This window comes from Arvicola amphibius, chromosome 3, assembly GCF_903992535.2.
Source record: "Arvicola amphibius chromosome 3, mArvAmp1.2, whole genome shotgun sequence".
NCBI classification, from domain to species: domain Eukaryota; kingdom Metazoa; phylum Chordata; class Mammalia; order Rodentia; family Cricetidae; genus Arvicola; species Arvicola amphibius.
This window is the reverse complement of record NC_052049.1, coordinates 165,267,024-165,287,431: the sequence shown is the minus strand read 5'-3', so window position 1 is coordinate 165,287,431 and position 20,408 is coordinate 165,267,024. Positions and strand designations below refer to the sequence as shown.

The 20,408-nt window shown below is 45.6% G+C and overlaps 1 protein-coding gene across 1 annotated transcript; it reads left to right on the top strand.

The window, feature by feature from the left end:
* The first annotated feature begins 5,111 nt into the window (after positions 1-5,111).
* On the top strand, positions 5,112-19,054 carry LOC119809460 (coxsackievirus and adenovirus receptor homolog). Its single transcript, XM_042054741.1, has 7 exons — positions 5,112-5,247; positions 5,988-6,157; positions 10,898-11,102; positions 13,628-13,797; positions 16,192-16,396; positions 16,520-16,595; positions 18,976-19,054. The coding sequence occupies exons 1-6, from the start codon at positions 5,112-5,114 to the stop codon at positions 16,528-16,530; spliced, it is 897 nt and encodes a 298-aa protein (XP_041910675.1). The 3' UTR covers positions 16,531-16,595; positions 18,976-19,054.
* Positions 19,055-20,408: the final 1,354 nt, after the last annotated feature.

Here is a 20,408-nt window from a genome sequence, read left to right as displayed (position 1 = left end):
GATTCCTCAGTTTCTCCAGCTGGACTCTGCACTTGGGTGACATTGGGGAAGCCCCACTGTATCTTTGGGATAGAGACACGTTCTGGGGCCACTTGCCCTGATGCGGGTGGTTTTGATCCTCCGACTTAGGTGCTTTTTGTCAGGACTCTCCAGTGGGAAGTCACTGGCTCTCCCTCTGCGATTAGTAGATATACACTTATAATTATCTGTAGAACATGCACCATGACTGATCTCTGTCATTCTGTGCTTGCCAGTTTCCAGCATCTTCCTGAAATGAGTATCACCGTGGTTTTGCCAAATGGTAGCAAGAGATGACTTTCTAACTTAAACTTTTAAGTGCAATTCTGTTTGCTCTTCACTAATTTTGTGCTTCTTTTCTACTTTTCTCTAAGATTTTCCTCGCTACAAAAAAAAAAAAACATTGGAATTCTTATATAAAGCTTTGTGGGCTCTAATTTTCTATAATCTAAGGCTCACAGAAGGAAGGAGGTCACCAAAGACTTTAGATCAAGCAACAGCTTAAACTTGCAAAACCTAATTAAAGAAATGAGGTCACATCCTGGCTGCCAAACCTTTTCTCTCTCGCCTTTCTCATCTTCAGTACGGCTCCAATGCAGAAACATGCTTTCTCGGGTCTCAGTGGGAAGTGGCATCGAGGGCCCAAATCTGCTCCTGGGTGACCTCTTGTCACTTTGACGACAAATGCAAGACAGGCTGGGCAGGAAAAAAGTTCTTTAGGTCCAAGTGACTTGAAGAGGGAGCTAAAAGGAAGCAGAAGACAGGGGCTGTCATTTCAGTCACTGCTAGCCCGGGAAGTGGCTGCTTGTGGTTTACATAATCTCAGTGCTGAGCACCTAACTGCATCCCACAAATACCTGAGGCTTACTCACTGCTACACACTCCAGCACACTCTGAGTACAAGTTGGAATAAAACGGGAGGAAGATTGATGTTTTGTTTGTATTTGAGCCCACGAGCCATTTGTGAGTTAAAATGTCTCTAAAGTGAGGCTGGAGAGGTGGCTCTGCTGTTAAGAGCGCGGACTGCTTTTCCAGAGGATCACGGTTCAATTCCCAGCCTCTACATAATGATCATCTGTGACTCCAGGGGCTCCAGTACCCTCTTCTCACCCCAATAGTCAATGTTTGCAGGTGGTTTATAGATATAATGTTGTAGTGATATTTTTGTTTGTATTTAATAAATAAAACTTGCCTGAAGATCAGAGTGCAAAAGTAAGCCACTAGAGGCCAGGGAGTGGTGGCACGCAGCTTTAATCGCAGGATTTGGGAGAGAGAGGCAGCCGGATCTCTGTGAGTTCAAGGCTACCCTGAGCTACACAAGATCAATCTAGAAGCAGATACAGGTGGTGGTGGCTCACACCTTTAATTCCAGTGTTTCAGAGTCACACACCCTTAATCCCAGAGCTAGGGAGGTGGAGACAGGAGTGTTATGGCTGAGCAGAGAGAGGAATATAAAGAGGAAGAAACAGGAGCTCACTGGAGTGTGGAGTGTGAGATTTGGTGGAGACACAGTGCTATCTCAGTTTGAGGATTCCTGGAGGCAGGATTGCACATTTCGGTCTGAGGTAGCGGTAAGAGCCAGTGGCTGACAACTTCTCTGATCTTCAGCTTGAATCCCAATATCCATCTCTTCTAGATTTTTATTACTCGTGCTACATAATGCAGGCAAAACATTCTTAAACATAAACTAAAAATAAATAAATCTTTAAAATATGTATCACTCTAGGTTGCTGCATGAATTGCATTGCATAGTATTAGAATTTTCACAGCTGTTACACAGGGAACAGAGTATCTGTCTTTTGTCCTGTACAGTTGTTCTTATTGCCTATGTCAGCACCTCTGAGATAAGAGACCCTGTGGGGGTTTGAAAGAAAATGGCCCCCAAGGGAACTTGGCACTATTAGGAGGTGTAGGCTTGTAGAAGTAGGTGTGGTTTTTTTGGAGGAAGTATGTCACTGTGGAGGTGGGCTTTGAGGTCTCATATATACTCAAGATACCACCCAATGTCTCAGTTTACTTCCTGTTGCCTTTGGATCAAGATGTACTGTGTCCATCCCCCTGCATGCCGTAATCCCAGCTGCTATGCTCTCCACCATGATGATAATGGACTAAATCTCTAACACTGTAAGACACCACCTCACTTAAATATTTTCCTTTATAAGGGTTTGTAGTGGGAAGCGGCGGGGCTGTGTCCCGCCACCCGGCCTCCGGCTAGCTTTACACCCGAAATAATTACACGGAAACTGTATTCTTTTAAAACACTGCCTGGCCCATTGTTTCAGCCTCTTATTGGCTAATACTCATATCTTGCTTTAACCCATATTTAGTAATTTATATAGCACCACGAGGGGTGCCTTACCAGGAGAGATCTTAACCTGCGTCCATCTCGGAGAGGAGAAGCATGGAGACTCCCTATGGAGACTGCCTGAAGCATCTCCCCAACTCTACTTCCTTGTTCCCACAATTCTGTTCTGTCTACTCCACCTACCTAATTTTCTGTCTCTTAAAGGGCCAAGGCAGTTTTCTTTATTAATTAACCAATGAAAGAAACATAGACAGATAACTCTCCTCCATCAAGGGTTGCCATGCTCATGATGTCCCTTCACAGCAATAGAAACCTAAGACAGACCCTGTACTGTTGCTAGGAAACCCAGTATGGAAATCTCCTATATCGTCTTGAGACTTGAATTCACTTTGGCTCAACCCAGTGAAGCACAACTGAATGTTTAAACCGTTTGTATTTGTTTGTTTTGCAAGAACAATTCTGAAACCCATTTAAAATTTCTTAAGCACTGTACATACAAGAACATGGGAAGTCATCCTTCCTAAAGTCTCATCTCTCAACAAATAAGTGGCGTAAACAGCCTGGCACCCATCCTTCCACATAATTCCATATAACATGTGCTCTTCTTGAGGCAGTATTAAGTTAAATAATTAATTGGCTTGATTTTGAAACAGGATCTTATGTATCCCAGGTCTATCTCATGCATGCTATGTAATCTGAGGATGACCTTAAAGTTGTGATCCTCCTGCCTCTGTTTCCTGAGTGCTGGGATTATGGGTGAACCACCACACCTAGTTTTACTCAGTGTAAGACACAGAACCCAGCTGTGTGCTAAGCAGACTTTCTCTCAGGTGTAACCCCACCGGCAGGGTCAGCTATTCAGGGTCCTCTGAAGGGGCGCTACCTGGAAGACATGGGCTGAAGAGAGGAAGGAGACCAAGCAAGATTCCATTTGTCAAGGTCTCGTTTATTAAGGTGAAGGTTACAGCTTATATAGCCCTTGAATGAGGAAATTGGCATGAGTGGGGGTAGGGGTAGGAATTTTGCCGGGGTAGCAGAAGGTCAGTCAGCACCTGGTGTAAGCCGAAACATATGATTCCATTAATATTTTCCAAGATAGTTGGAATAAGGGGCGGGTTCCGTTAACAGATAGTTCTCAAGATAGTTGGGAAGTGGGGCGGGTTCTCCGTAAACATCCTTAGGGCAATGACCTCTGCTATCCTTTAGGACAATTGTCCCCAACACCCAGGTAACTTACACATCCAGTCTGGAAGGCAGTCTTTCAAAACAACAGCATTTCTATGTAGCAAATAAGAAGGGGGAAAAGATATATTTTGCAAACTAAGTTGTATTTTCTTCTGATGACTGTTGAAGTGGGGTAAGAATTGAGCATAAAATAGGAAGGTTTGGACTTTTACATGTTTAATGTTTAACAGAGATAATTACATTTTTGTTTGAGTCTATAAAATAAAAATTGTGGTGACATATAGAAGCCAGGACATTTTCCTTGTTAGTTAGAAATATCTGTTCTCATATACCTGTATGTGTTTTTAATATTTACGTTTTACTTATTTGTGTGTGTATGGATGTGTGTGTTATGCATGTGTGTGCTACAGCTCACATGTGTAAGTCAGAGGACATCTTGCAATAGTTCATTCTTTTTTTCTACCACATGGCTGTCAAGATTGGTGGGAGGCGCCTTTACCATTGAGCCACCTCCCCAGCCCTCATTTATACATTTGTATCTCCATATTTGGGGGATATATCTGCATCCACTTTAGGCGACATTTTCATACTGAAGTATACTTAGAAACTTAATCTTCTCTGGAAACATAAAATACTTATGCTTAGAGAAGTTAAATACTGGTAATAAACTGGAATTTATCAGAAAGCTGCTGAAAATTCAGGGGCCTCTTCTGGCACATTAATGATTTTTCAGAATCCTTCTTCCAGGAGTTGAACTTAGGGGAACCTCATTCAGTATTTTTATGACACCAAATGTTCCTTGAGGTACCAGCACTCTCCAGTATGAAAGCAGCTAAACAGGGTGCAGAGGAACCTACAGTTCCTCCTATCCCAGTGGGGCTGATGATTTAGTGCTTCAGCCGGATAAGCATTTTTAAAAGTCCCAAGGTTATGCGGTAGTCTGGGGACATGACATGACCGTCATGAGCAGCGATAAAACTCTGCCCATGAGCTTCACCGTAGCAATTATTAAGGTAAAGAAAATCCAAGCCAGCGTATGCCGAGTACCATATGGGTAATACAGGTAGAGGCAATAAACGGTTACAGGCAGTGGGGATGGGTGGGGCAACGGCCCTGGTACAGGATGTAGAGATGAAACTGAGCTACTAGAAATAACAGGAAATATTTACCTAGTAAAAGCACCTGTGATCAAGTGCACTCACCAGCCGTCCCTTCTGGCTGCATTCCAGAGCTTGCAGCAGACAAAAGCATTGCCTTGTCCTTTCACAGCAGGAGGCACAAGGCATCCGCAGCTTCTAAAGGCTGTCTTTTGGGGGGGGGAAGGGTGAGAGTGGAGGGCATTGAAACAGCCTCAGCAGGCCTGGACCTCACTCTGTAGACCAGGCTGGCCTCAGATTCACAGAGATCCTCCTGCCTCTGCCTCCTGAGTTCTGGGATTAAAGGCGTGCGCCACCATCGCCCGGCCTAAATTTGCATTTTTAAAATTCTATTTTGTCTATTTTTACTGTATATGTTGCTTGAATGAAAATAGCCCCAATAGGTTCATGTGCTTGAATCCTTGGTCCCTAGTTGGTAGAACTGTTTGGGGAGGATTAGATGGTCCATGGCATTGTTGGAAGAGGTGCATCACTGTGGGCAGGCTTTGAGGTATCAAAAGATTTGTACACTTCCAGTGTGCTCTCTACCTCCTGGCTGTGGATCAAAGTTTGAGCTCTCCGGTCCAGAGAGATGTCTCAGTGGTTAAGACACTAGTTCTTTCAGAGGACTTGGGTTTGATGCCTAGCATCCTCATGAAGGCTCACAACTCTTTGTAATGCTTAAATCCCAATGAATCTGATACCTTCTCTGGCTTATGAGGGCACTGCATGCTTGTGGTGGTACACACTTTTAATCCCAGAACTCAGGAGGCAGAGGCAGGTAGAACTCTATGAGTTCAAGGCCAGCCTGGTATACAAAGCAAGTTCCAGGAGAGCCAAGGCTACATAGAGAAAAATTGTGTCAAAAAACATCAACAACAAATTATAAAATCAGATTTCATGAAATTGATAATTAAGGACTATTTGGCAGAAAATGCATCAAAATTTACCCAAGCGTGCCCTGTCCACAGAGTCCCCAAGGAGCCTGTGGCACTGTGGCTAGCATGAATCAATTCGACCTTACATTTATAGACAAAACTGACCATCCAGAAACTCTAAATCTCCTTGTCTACATTTGCTGGGAAGAGTGAGCACTCACTAGCAGATGCTTGTGTCAGTGCAACTCTAGGAAGCGGGTGGTGCTCTAAGGGAATCATATAGGATGACGTAATGTCCACATCCACTTCCATGAAGGTACCAACTAAAACCTGGGCATCCGGGGCAGGGAACTGCGTCCTTCTAGGTCCAGGTCTTACCCACATCTCCTTCTTCTGTCTCCTGATTGGCTTCAGCCAGTGAGTGACAGCAGATGCTCAGTGTCATGCACATGTGTCTCTTTCTAGGTTTCACTGGAGGTGTGAGCATCACTACTCCAGAGCAGACAGTTCAGGAAGCCCAAGGGGAAACTGCGCACCTGCCCTGCATGTTCACCCTTAGCCCCGAGGACCAAGGACCACTGTACATTGAGTGGCTTTGGCTTTCAGGACCTATTAACGAAGTGGTGGACCATGTGGTGAGTGTGCCCTGTGCCTGCTCACTCTCACTAGGCAGGCGTGGTATCGTGGCTGGAAGGCCCTCTGCCCCAGGCTTGTGAACATAGAATGACTGGAGATTTCAGAAGAGGAGGGTCCAGTGAGACTCCCACTTTAACCTCCCCTCCTCAGTTCTGATCTGCAAGTGTACCTCACTGCACCTGGCTCCTATAATCAGCAAAAGGGTCACGAGATGTACACAGTAGCATGAGCGTCCACATTCCCACAGTCTGTTCTCATTTCAAGTTCACTCTCCCATACAATGAGTTTCTTACAAAGCAAATGAAAAGCTGAGCATGGCAGCACATGCATATAATCCTTCTCTATGTAGGTAGGCTGAGGCAGGGGGATTGAGAGTTTGAGGCCAGCTTGGGTTACATAGCAAATTCCAGGCCAGCCTGAGCGGCCTGGTAAGGATGAGTAACAAACAAAACAAGCAGAATTTTAAAGCCTGTAAAATATCAGCATTAAATTACAGAAATCATAGAATACTGTTACAGAGGTGATCAAAGTGATCAGAGCCAAATGAAGAACACTGGAAAGTCAAAAACAGCTCCGAGGAGGAGGCATAGCCAGTGATCCAATCTGCGTCCAAGCACTGGCTCACACTGGCCTTTTGAATGGTTCTTTAATATTTATTTTATTTAAGCTGGTTTATATCAGCTTCTTCCGGCACATTGACTTTAAAAACGAATCAGGGTTGGACTGGACACTATGGTGGCTGAGTGTGTAAGAGGGCTTGCCGTGCAAACACGAGAACCTGAACTCAAATCCCAGCATTCATGTAGAAAGCTGTGTGTGGGAATGTGTGCCTGTCACAGCAGCACATGGGTGGAGGGAGCTGGGAAACAAGAGGATCATGGGTGGAGGGAGTGGGGAAACAAGATCATGGGTAGAGGGAGCGGGAGACAAGAGGATCGTGGAGCCCGGCTGGCTTCTATCTCAGCTGGCTCAATGAGAGACCTTGTTGTGCTGGCTAGTTTCATGTCAACTTGATACAACTGGAGTCTTTCAGTGGAGAGGAGGGAACCTCAATTAAGAAAATGTCTCCATAAGATCAGGCTGTGGGCAAGCCTGTAAGGCATTTTCTTAGTCATTAATGAGGGAGGGCTCAGCCCATTGTAGGTGGTGCTATCCCTGAGCTGCTGGACTTGGGTTTTATCAGAAAGCAGGCTTAGCAAGCCAAGAGGAAAAAAACCAGTAAGCCCCACCTCTCCATGACTCACCATCCGTTCCTGCCTCCAGGTCCCTGCCCTGTTTGAGTTCCTGCCCTGACTTCCTTCAGTGATCAACAGAGATGATGAGGCATAAGCCAAACAAACCCTTTCCTCCCCAGCTTGCTTTGGTCACATGGTGTTTATCACAGCAATAGAAACCCTAAGGTGAAGTCTCAAGGGACTTAGGTGGAGCCTGATTGTGATGGATACCCACCCATCGCTGTCTACTTGCCTGGCAGACCCATAGGCCCGTGAACACACACACACACTTTCCCCAAATAAGCAAAAATCAAGTAGTGATGTTAACAAATTATATTAGCTCAGGGAAAGGAAGCACATAAAAATATAGTAATACATATTGGATATACACTTTGGAGTGTGTGTGTACCCCATGACAGGGTTTCCGACAGAGGCCAGATAAAGAGTCAGGATCTACTAGAGCCTGTACTAGAGTTACAAGCTGTTGGGAGGCTCCAGCATGGCCACTCAGCATGGAACTTGGGTTTCGCGCACCGAGCCCCCGTGTCTGCGTTCGGCACGCTGGCACCCAGTTCGCGAGATTCGGCAAGGGGCTGGAGGTTAAAAAACAAACACATACAGAGAGACAGTGACGTGGGTCATCCTTGAATTCCCCAAGAATGCCCCCTTTATTGTGCTCAGGGGCAGATTATATAGAGATAGCCACCACCCAGCCAAACCCACCAGAAACCATTCTCCTGCCATCAGGAACTCCTGAAGGTCTCGTGCTCAGAGCAGCTGTAGGCACTCAGATCAGGGGATTACAAGAAATTCAGGATCTGGGGTCTCACTGCTCCCAACATCTCCCCCCTAAATTTTTTATAAAACAGAAGACCCTCCTGACCACACAGCCTTTTGGTCACTTTGATTGAACCTGTACTCGGGAGAGAGTGACAGCATCTCCTCAGGAGAATACTGGCTTTTAGGGAACACAAGGAAGCAACTTCACTGCCTTCTCCTTGCCCCGCTGCTGCGTTCTCGGGCAGCCCAGTGGGGTCTGTGCTCCAGCTTGTCTCAGCTCCAGCACTTTTTGTTGCATTTGCTGATACTTCTGGCACTGCTGTGGCATCCGCCAGGCTAGGCACTGACTGGGCTGAGGCAATGTGCCTTCCACCACAGCCACCTAGCAAAGCTCTGCTCCAGCTGCCTTCTAGCCCCAGCTGCATTCGTTCTGGGTCCAAACTGGTGCATGAAGTGGAGCAGAACTCAGGGAAGCAGGCTTGCTGCTCTGCAACCACTGAAGGGGCCCCACTTAGGGAATTTGGGCGTTGTCAATCTGTCTGGCTACTTCCTGCTGAGCGGGGACGCTGCATTCTTAGGGGTATTTACAGCAACTGACTGCCATTTTCCAGTAGCGCTCAGACACGGTCCTGAGGCCCGCGCTGGAGTGGGCCTAGCGTTCTTGCCTAGTCGGTCCTCGAGGCAGGTCCTGGGGTTTGCAGGCATCTCAGCCCCTCAGCGCCCGCCTCCTGGAGCCACTTGGCCTTGGAGCCACCACCGCTCACTCCACTGCAACATTTCAGGAGGTCTCGGGGATTCAAACCACATGAATATCAAATCCTTAGGCTCTCATCGTCTGTGGAGACAAAAACAGAACCTCCTTTCCAAAACATCAAATTCTTAAGCCCATATTTTAAAGTCAAGATACCTTTCTTAGCAGTTCCTAGAATCAAATGTCTTTCTCCAGTCCAGAACACAAAAGACAACACAATCAACATATTATACACCTGTACACATTTATCTTTTTTAAGCATATACATTCTATCTTTTCCCAATATATATGTCCCCTCCGGCCGGACACAACCCTGTTCGTTTACCCCTCTTTCTCGGTTGGAGTTCCACTTGCTGCCAAACCGAGCGAAGGACGTCAAGATTAACACATATACCCTAATCCACCCTCACTTTCTGAGGGCGACCTCTCAGCGTTCCCTAGTTCCCGATATCTCAGCTGGGACCTCCAATTTCCGCACACTGCTTCCCCGTGTCTGCGTTCCATGCGCTTTTACCCAGTTACTGAGCTTCGGGCAAGGGGCTGGAGGTTAAAAAACAGACACACACAGATAGAGAGACAGCGACACGGGTCACCCTTGAATTCCCCAAGAATGCCCCCTTTATTGTGTTCAGGGGCAGATTATATAGAGATAGCCACGACCCAGCCAAACCCACCAGAAACCTCTTTCCTGCCATCAGGAACTCCTGAAGGTCTCGTGCTCAGAGCAGCTGTAGGCACTCAGATCAGGGGATTACAAGAAATTCAGGATCTGGGGTCTCACTGCTCCCAACACTTGGGTCCTCTGGATGACTAGCAAATACTCTAAAGGGCTGAGCTATCTCATGAGTCACCTCACAAATATTTTAGCAAAGAAACTTTATTTTTGCTTGTGGCTCACAGAGAAGTCGTCATTTAAACTCTGAAAGTAACATTCTTCTGGTTAGCAGTTAACCAGGGCAATCGGGCAGCTGCTTATCATCAGCAATTTCCTCAGTTTCCCCAAGTCATCGTGACAATCATTGAGGGATTTCCTGGGTTGTGACTGGCTTGTCTTCGCCTCTCAGGATGCACTTCTTCTATTTCCTCTGCTTCCCAAACTCCTGCTTTCCCCTATTCATGAGAACCAGGACCCAGCTCACTCTGTGCCCTGGGCCACACTCCTTGTCTTGCTCTCCCCACCCCTCCTTCCCTGTGTTCTGTGCATCCTCAGTATCAGCTTCCACCCCAGGTCCTGCTACTCCCTCTTCTCCCTTTGCCAGGGCCCTGACATTTAACCTCATCCAAGACTCTCGTGTGGTTGCCGTGCCCTGTGGGTAAATGCTGGGTGGACAGACATCTTCAGTGGTACCGGCTGACACTCGGGTTGAGTGAAGAGGATGTGATGAGAAGATGTGCAGATGAGCTGGGGGAGCCAGCTGTGGACCCCCTAACTGTGCTCAGCTTCCAAGGTGCCCAGGAAGATAGGAAAGGAGAGCTCCAGGGGGCTGGGAGAGCATCAGCAAGTAGGGGGCAGAAAACACAGAAAAGGACCGCTGCCCCTCCCCTTAATAGGTCCCCACAGAGCCCACCTGGAAAACCGTCTTCTGATATACCCTTCTACTTTGTCATTTTGTGCTTTGAATAGGTTTTTCTCACCCTGCCTGTTCCTACCTCTCTTTCTCACTCTTCTCCTCCTGTGTCTTTCCTCCCTCCCTCCTTTCCCTCCCTCCCTCCCTCCCTCTTTCCCTCCCTCCCTCCCTCTTTCCCTCCCTCTTTCCCTCCCTCCCTCCCTCTTTCCCTCCCTCCCTCCCTCCCTCTTTCCTTTCCTCTCTCCCTTCCTCCCTCCCTCCCTCCCTTCCTCTCTCCCTTCCTCCCTCCCTCTCTCCCTTCCTTCCAATCTTTCAATTTTTGAATCTATGGCAGCATGGTATGAAAGGGGCTGTAATGAAATAAGTTTTGTGTATTTTGTTTTCTGGTTTGGCTAATTTTTCCCTTCTCTTTGGATTTTCTTTTAGATTATTTTGTATAGCGTTGATAAAATTTATTCTGACTACTACTACGACCTGAAAGGACGAGTCCATTTTACAACTAATGATGTCGCGTCTGGTGATGCATCCATAAAAATAAGAACCGTTCGGCCTTCAGACAGTGGCACCTATCAGTGCAGAGTGAAGAAAGCCCCTGGTGTTGCATCGAAAAACATTCAGCTGACAGTCGTTAGTAAGTCACTGTTGTTGCTAGAGAGGAGCTTCTCAGTCACAGGGTGAAAGGGCACAGCATCCGTGTAAGACAAACATGGCTTTTACAGTAATAATTCGATTTATTTTTGATATACTGGAGGTGAAACATGCTTACAAGGAAAGGGCTCTGCCACCAAGCTGCACCCCTAGCTTGGAGTAATAATGTTAAACTTTTGAAGTATCCCTAAATTCCTCACATAACACAGAATCAAAAACTACCACATTTTACATAAGAAAAATAAGAAGTCAGGTGGTGGTGATGCTCGCCTTTAACTGGTAACTCGGGAGGCAGAGACAGGCAGATCTCTGTGAGTTTGAGGCCAGCCTAGCGTACAGAGTGAGTTCCAGAACAGTTAGGGCAGTTACACAGAGAAACCCTGTCTTGAACCCCGCCCCTCAAAAGAAGGAAAGAAAGATGATGTGAGACTCCCCTCTGTATGCTAGGAATATGTTTTATTACCAGTGGTTAAGAAAGACGCTGCTCTGGCCTATGGCAGGGTAGCTGCTGAAGGAGACAGACGCTGGAAACTTACTGGTAGGCCATAGGCTTGTGGTGATACACAGATTAATAGAAACTGGTTAATTCAAGATGTAAGAACTTGCTAGAAATATGCCTGAGTCATTGGCCAAGCAGTGTTGTAAATAATACAGTTTCTGTGATTATTTGGGTCTGGGTGGCCAGGAAACGAATACGCAGTCTCCATTTACAGAAAGATAAGAAATACCTACTTTCTTTGCAAAATTCTTCACAATTTCCAAAATAAATGAAATTTTGTTGTTTGAGGAAAAACCCTGAGCCTGGACTCAGGAGAGCTGCTTCATTGCCTTTTGGGTCCAGTCTTCAGAGTTTGCCCTGAGAATTAAATCCATTTCATTTCCTTGGGCCTCAGTCTATTCTATATGTGTTGACACATGGTGTATAAAAAGCTGTAGTCGTGCCGGGCAGTGGTGGCGCACGCCTTTAATTCCAGCACTCGGGAGGCAGAGGCAGGCAGATCTCTGTGAGTTCGAGACCAACCTGGTCTACAAGAGCTAGTTCCAGGACAGGCTCCAAAGCTACAGAGAAACCCTGTCTCGAAAAACCAAAAAAAAAAAAAAAAGTTGTAGTAGTGGTCACTGTACCTGCCAGCATCACTGCTTCAGAGCTGTGTGGGAGCTCTCTGAGCTTTTGCTTTCAGTGCGTAAAAACAAATGAGGTTTCTATGGTGCAGAACTGGGTGTTTAGGACGCTGGGGATGGAATAGTGTGTGAGTGTGTGTGTGTGTGTGTGTGTGTGTGTGTGCCTGAATGTGTGTGGGGAGGGCTTTCCAGCTCGTGTGGCCAGGCTTGCATGGGAAGCTGCTCCTTTACCTGCCTTAAATGCACATGTTACAGAATACAAACCTTAGAATAAGTGGTGAAAGTTTAAAATGCCTTCTCAAAACTGCTAAAATAATTATGACTGACCTTTTTCAAAAGGACTAGGAAAGAAGATGAAATAAGGAACATCTTCAACATAATACATAGGCCAATCACTCAGTGGCTTTACGTGTGTGCAGTGTTGGAATGAGACCGCCTGCCTAGGCTCAGTCTGGCTCCCAGGTGCTGGCACTATTTGGGTGGGTTTAGGAGGAAGTGTGCCACTGAAAGAAGGTTTGAAGATTCAGAAGCAACACACTGTTCATAGTGCACTCTCTGCTTCCTACCCAAGACGGGAGCGCTCAGATTGCTGTGCCAGCTGCCAGTGCAAGTTGCCATGACAGCCACTTCCCTGAGATGGTGATTAACCCTTATCCTTCCAGAACTGTAAATCCAAATGAGCACTTCCGTCTGCAAGTGTCCTTGGTGGTGGAGTCTTAGCGAAAACAGGAGAAAAGAACCTAATAGTGTATATGTGAAACTTGGCAGTGTTTCTTTATAAATTTTCCTCATTAAAATTTGTTGCACAGAAAGCATTTTAACCATTCCGGGCTAAGAGTGTAGCCCATTGTAGACTGCTTGCCTAATATAAATAGGCCTTGGCTTCCATCCTCAGTACCACTGCCACCAGAAAAAAAGTATCAACAAAAATTATCAGCTTTCATAAAAACTTAGAATTAAAGACAATTTGGCAGAAAATGCATCAAAACTTACCCAAGCGTGCCCTGCCCACAGAGTCCCTAAGGAGCCTGTGGCACTGTGGCTAGCATGAATCAATTCGACCTTACATTTATAGACAAAACTGACCGTCCAGAAACTCTAAATCTCCTTGTCTACATTTGCTGGGAAGAGCGAGCACTCACTAGCAGATGCTTGTGTCAGTGCAACTCTAGGAAGCGGGTGGTGCTCTAAGGGAATCATATAGGATGACGTAATGTCCACATCCACTTTCATGAAGGTACCAACTAAAACCTGGGCATCCGGGGCAGGGAACTGCGTCCTTCTAGGTCCAGGTCTCACCCACATCTCCTTCTTCTGTCTCCTGATTGGCTTCAGCCAGTGAGTGACAGCAGTTGCTCAGTGTCATGCACATGTGTCTCTCTCTAGGTTTCACTGGAGGTGTGAGCATCACTACTCCAGAGCAGACAGTTCAGGAAGCCCAAGGGGAAACTGCGCACCTGCCCTGCATGTTCACCCTTAGCCCCGAGGACCAAGGACCACTGCACGTTGAGTGGCTTCGGCTTTCAGGACCTAATAACGAGGTGGTGAATCGTATGGTGAGTGTGCCCTGTGCCTGCTCACTCTCACTAGGCAGGTGTGGTATCATGGCCAGAATCCCCACTTCCCAGGCTTGTGAACATAGATAGCATGACCGGAGATTTCAGAAGAGGAGGGGTCCATCCGATTCCTTGAACACATCAGGGACAAGAAGATGTTGTGGAAGTTCTGAGAATGTGGACCCTTTGTGACAGGAGGCAATGAAAAAGAGGAGTGTGCCGAGTGGGCTGGGCAGCAAGGGTGTGTGTGTGTGTGTGTGTGTGTGTGTGTGTGTGTGAGACAGAGTCACTAGGCTCTGTCAGAAGTTAGAGTCTATGTCTGTTATTGTTGTTTTCCTCAAGCTTTAGCGTCCCTAGTTACCGGAGCTACAGGTGTGGCCCATCATGCCTGGTTTCTAAATCGCAATAAGACAAAAAGCAACTTGTCTTTTTTAGTTACATTCCACAGGAAAACTGTGATAGCTTTCTTGGGTGGCCTGTTCTTGATTTTACTTCGTTTTCTTTACTACACCCTCAGAGGCAGCTGGAAAACAAGCACATACCAGAATGAACAAGCGTGTGGTCCTGTCCAGTGTCACCAAACCCTTCTTCAGAACTGGGCTGTGTTATTTAATTATGACGAATCTTATTTAATCACATTGGACTCAGGGTCTTCCATTTATAATGAGAATATAGAAGCCAAAGATTTGGCTCAGTACTTAAGAGCACTGGCTACTCATCTTGAGGATCTTCTAGAGGACCTAGTTTCAGTTCCCAGCATCAACATGGCAGCTCACACCTGTCTGTTACTTCAGTTCCAGGTGACCCAGAACTCTCTTCTGGTCTCTGAGTGCTGATGTTATAGAGTATTATTTTAGCTGGGCAAAGATGTGTTACATTTGTTTATGCTGCAGAATATTACCTTAGCCATTGCTTTTGTTTATGCTGCATTTGTTTTAACGATGTGAAGATGTGTGTTTAATGATGTAAAGATATGCTGTGTTGGTTTCACTTTGCCTGCCTAAGGCACCTGATTGGTCTAGTAAAGAACTGAACGGCCAATAGCAAGGCAGGAAAACGGATAGGTGGGGCTGGCAGGTAGAGAGAATAAATAGGAGAAATCTAGGCTTGGAAGGAGAAGGGAAAGAACAAGAGAAGAAGAGAATGAGGAACAAGCCTGGGGCACAAAACCAGCCAGACACAGAGAAGCAGTGAAAGTCGAATATACAGAAGTAAGAAAGGTAATAAGCACCAAGGCAAAAAGTAAAAAAAAAAAAAAAAAACAGGATAATTTAATTTAAAAGAGCTAGCCAGAAACGAGCCTAAGCTAGGCTGAGCATTCAAAACTAAAAATAAGTCTCTGCGTCATGATTTGGGAGCTGGTTGGTGGCCCAAAAGATAAAAGCCCAGTACATGCTGGGATTATAGGTGAGTGCTACCACACCTGGCTCAACCTAAATATAATTTAAAATAATAAAAAGCTTAAAATAGTAATAAAAAATAGGGTTGTGGAGCTACACCCCAGGCCACACTGGCCCGTTTCTACTTCCTCATTCTGTTTTTTTTTTTTTTTTTTGGTTTTTCGAACGGTCCTGCAGCTTGTTAGCCGTCCTGACTTTTTACAGCTGGCCTGACTACATGATGCCTGCCTCTTCCCGATGTTCTCTTTTTAATGATTTTCTTCTTTCCTTTCTTCTTCTCCTTCCTTCTTTCCTTTCTTCCTTCCTTTCTCTCTCTTCTGTGTTTGTAATGTAGTACATGTGTGTACAGATGCATGTATAAATGTGTGAGCCTGCATGTGGAAGCCAGAGGTGGAGGTCAGGTGTCATCGGCTCTCTCTGTCCATCACATGTTTGAGCTATGACCTCTCACTGAAACTGGAGCTCGCCGACGGCTAGATTGGCGAGCCACAAGTGCCTAGGCTTTGCCCCCAACCCTGCCTCTAGGGGCAGGCTTACAGAAATGTGAAATCATGTCTGGCTCTTACACTGGCACTGGAATTCCTGACTCAGGTTCTTGTGCTTGTTCATCAAACCCTTTATTTACTGAGCTTCCTCTCTGGTTCTCTTTACTTTCTTTCTCTCTTCTTCTCTTTCTCTCTCTCTTATCTCTCATTTCTATTTCATTTTTAAATTCTGTGATAACATGGTAGAGACAGGCTTTAACAAAAGATTTTTTAAGATTTATTTTTTATTTCATGTGAGTCTTTTTGTTTTTATGTTCATCTGTGTACCGTGTGCATGCCTAGTGCCAGTGGAGGCCAGAAGCGGCTGTTTAATTCCACGGACGTGAAGTTACAGGCCACTGGGAACTGTCCCAATCCTGGGTCCTTTGGAAGAGAACTACATGCGTCTAACCCCTGAGCCATTTCCTCAGCCTATGTTTGTCTTTTCTTATGTTTTGGTTTTCTTTTAGTTTATTATAAGTTTAGCAGACAAAATTTATGATGGCTTCTATCAAGATATGAAAGGGCGTGTGAAGTTTACAAGTAATGATCTCCGGTCTGGTGATGCATCTATAAATATAACCAATGTTCAGCTCTCTGACGCTGGCACCTACCAGTGTGAAGTGTTCCACGGCGCCAGTGCTGCTAAGAGGGCCATTCAGCTGACAGTTGTCGGTAAGTTACTGTTGTCGGTAGAATGATGGCTCACTAAGGGTGAAAGGTCACGGTACTAAAGTCAAGCATTCATGTAAGACAAACTTATCTTTTCCAATAATTGTATTTATTCATTTTTGACAGGAAAGGAGTGAAGCCTGGGCCTCAGGCTTCCTATGAAAAAGCTCTATGACTGTTCCACACCCCTGGCCCTAGAATTGTAAGTAAACTTTTGAAGTATTTCTAATGTCCTCACATATCTTAAAACATAAAGCTACCACAGTTTTAGATAAGAAAAATAAGAATCAATTAACTCCTTTGCAAAACTCTTTACTGTTAGGAATATTTCCTAACGTGAGCTCTCTGCCAACACCAAAAAATCCCAATCAAGTCAAATCACAGCAAGCTGAATTAAAGGATATCCAGGTTTAATGGGATTTCTGCGCTCTTGGGTGCCCCCCCCCCAGGGGAACCGGGAAGCCACCAATACGACCACGGGGGGAGGGCGGAGGGGGGAGACGGGGGACGGACACGGGACCATGAAGGGACTCTCTGGGGAGCAGTTTAAATAGGCTAGGGGAGGGGCCAAGGCTTGGCAGGCTGCCTTGACACTTCTCTGGGGAGGTGTCAAGGTTTGGCAGGCACAGGGGAGGGGCTGCAAAGATGGAGGTCAGAGACGGGGACTTACATTTATAATTTCCAAAACTATTGTTTGAGAAAGAACCCTGAGCCTGGACTCAGGAAAGCTGCATTGTTGTCTGTTGTTGCTTGTTTTTTTGACTCTTTAGGCTCTTTACTCTTTGGAAGTCTGCCACCCAGCTCCCAGATAAATCACACACGGAGGCTTATTCTTACTTGTGAATCCCTGGCCTTAGCTTGACTTAAATCTAGCCAGCTTTTCTTAAATTGTCCCACCTACCTTTCGCCTCTGTACTTTCTCCCTTTTCTTACTTCTGTACGTCTCGCGTTCACTCTTACTCATGGCTGGCCCCTGGTGTCCTCCTTCCTCTTCTTCTCTTGCTCCCTGATAGCTTGGCCCAGATTTCCCCTCATATTTATTCTCTCTTCCTGCCAGGCCTGCCTACCCTTTCTCCTGTCTTGCTATTGGCCTTTTAGCTCTTTATTAAACCAGTCCGGTATTTTAGGCAGGCGAAGTAACACAGCTTCACAGAGTTAAACAAATGCAACATAGAAGAATGCAACACATCTTTGCATCATTAAACAAATGTTTTACAGCATAAACGAATGTAACACTTCTTAAATTAATATTCCACAATAGATGTCATGGTGATGTTTTGGATCTAGTCCTCTAAGTTTTCTCTGAGAATTAAATACATTTCCACATTTCCTTGGGCCTCAGTCGATACCCTATGGGTATTGGAACACAGTGCTGACCATAAAAAGCTTTAATCGTCATTGTAGGGGTGTCAGAGTCACCCCTTCAGAGCTGCACGGGAGCGCTCTGAGCTCTTGCTTTCATTGCATAAAGACAGATGAGGTTTCTATGTGCAGAGCTGGGTGTTTAGATGCTGGGGATGGAACAGAGGAGAAAGCTGATGGACTGGAGAAGCCAGTCCACATCAGGCAGTGATGCCACATTCCTGGTTTCACTGTTTTCATCCTTAAAGTGGGAGACGAGACAGGCTGGGAGGTGGTGAAGTTCTCTCGCTGATGGTCAAGAGGACAAAGGGGAACTCCTATGATTGTCGGGCTGCAGAGTTTTTCTTCCTGTGGATCGTGGGGTAAAGTGCCCAATATCGATCCCCTCGCATCAGAAAGGTGCTAGTTGCATTGCACTTGAGCGCCTTACTGTATAGGCTTCTTACAGGTGGGCGGTGGCGAGTGCTCTGTCAGGGCAGCACGCTCTTGTTCTGCGACCTAAGGTCTCTGGTTTTAGAAAATGCTTGGGCACACATTTTGTAGGGATTTCTGATTGTCTGGTACAACCCTAGAAGTAAGCAGTCAGGGCCCCTCCCCGCATACACACACGCCAAGTGTTCCTTGTTCCTTCTCTCTGATGGACTCATCAAAGGGACAGGTGAAGAAGGGTCACATGTGGGAGTTGGAGTCGTGTGAACACTGCTGTCCTCTAGAGCAGGAATATCAGTGCAGAGACCTGTTTGTGCTTTCTAATAAGGACAGCAGATTCTTTAAAATACTTTGATTTCTTTGTTTTATGTGTTTTCCCTGCATGTAGGTATGTCTACACCACAGACATGCCTCGTTCCCTCAGAGGTCAGAAGAGGGTGTCGGATCCCTTGCATCTAGAGTTATGGTTATGAGCCACTATATGGGTCCTGGGACTCAAACTGGGTCCTTTCTGGGGCAACAAATGCTCTTAACCACTGAGCCATTTCTTAAGCTTCAAGGATAGCATGTACTCTTAAATGTACCATTGGTTTCTTTTTTAAGGGTCCCCTGGCTGACCTTGAAAAGTTGGGCTCCTTCTGCCTCACCTCCCAAGTCTTCGAATTGCATATTTGTATCTGTAAATAGTTTGCATTGTTGAGGTTTTTAAGATATTTCTAATTTTTATTGCATATGTAAATCATACCTATTATGCAAGTTGCTTTTCCCTAAGCAAATGCCTTTCTTTTCAGGCTAATCATCTGCCCCAGAGATCACATCAAGTTAACTTTTAATTAAGTTTTGCCAAGTATTTGATCCTGCGAATCTCGTGAAATGTGCCTTGCGCGCCTGTGCTCCTTCAGCCTCGAAAGAAGCCTTTGTGGCAATAAACCAGTGTCTCGTAATTCTGTTTGACTTTTCTGTCTTCAGTTCACCCTGCATTCTAATGTTAGAGAACCCGGCCCCAATATCTTGGAGATAAGAGGTGTAATTTTTCTGGATATCAGTTGATGAAAACAAATATGATTTGAATTCTGAGCTTTGGAAAAAGAATCTAAGTCCTTCAAATAAATAATATTGCTTTAGCTCCATTCCATGCTCTCTGGAGGACAGGTGTAAACACCAACAGTTTGCTTTATTCTGTTCTGTCCTTTATTACAATTGTGGCTCCCCAGTGCTGGGCTCCTGTAATTCAGCTCTGGAAGCGCCTCCCTCAGGGTGCTGAAGGTTTCACACTAATGTGTATATTTTGCTTTATTGGTGTGAATATGCATGTGTGTTGCATGTGATGCACGTGCATGCATGTTCTTCAATCACTCTCCACTCCGTTTTGTTGAGTTGGGGTCTCTCACCTCAACCCGGAGATCACAGGTTTGCTGGTCTTTCCCAGGCTGGGGTTCAGCTCATAGCCCCCACTTTGGCTGGCTCTGGGGCATCCAGGGCCCTTTTCTGGCTTCTGAGGGGGCCCATACAGATGCACACATGCACATATACCACACACACACACACACACACACACACACACACACACACATATATATTTCTTGGAGGCAGCAAAAAAAAAAATGGATCTTGCTTTCTAATCCAGTCTGCTAGTCTGTGTCTCATTATTGGGTAATTGAGATGGTAAATTACTGTTCAAAGACATGTATTATCACTCTGTTACATTTTCTTAAATCTTTTGATTGATTGTTCTTGAACTGTTTATATAGTCCTGTATTCTCTTGCTGGTTTTCATCCTTTTCTTTAGATCAAAGTGTTGGTCCCAATGTCCTCTTCAGAGGTGGCTTAGTGCTCACACATTCCTTTAATCAGTTGTTCTGGGATTGGTCTCTCCTTCTGTTACAGCTGATAGTAATAGAAGTGGTCTCGGCTGGCACATGTGGTCTCATTCGGGGATCTCAGGTAATCAGTACAAGCCCTTCTGACTTTTAAAATCTTCACTGAGAAGTCAGTTGTTCTCACAGGCTTGCTTTTATAGGTGACTTGTTTCTCTCTTATTTAAAAAATATTTATTTATTTATTTATTTATTTATTTATTTATTATGTATACAATATTCTGTCTGTGTGGATGCCTGCACGGCAGAAGAGGGCACCAGACCCCATTACAGATGGTTGTGAGCCACCATGTGGTTGCTGGGAATTGAACTCAGGACCTTTGGAAGAGCAGGCAATGCTCTTAACC

Bases quoted from the DNA above. Each gene is read 5' to 3' on its own strand.
- LOC119809460 (XM_042054741.1), top strand. From the start codon at position 5,112: ATGGCATTGTTGGAAGAGGTGCATCACTGTGGGCAGGCTTTGAGGTAT. The intron at 5,248-5,987 runs GTTAAGACACTA...GTCTCTTTCTAG, and splicing joins TCCAGAGAGATGTCTCAGTG to GTTTCACTGGAGGTGTGAGC. The intron at 13,798-16,191 runs GTGAGTGTGCCC...GTTTTCTTTTAG, and splicing joins ACGAGGTGGTGAATCGTATG to TTTATTATAAGTTTAGCAGA.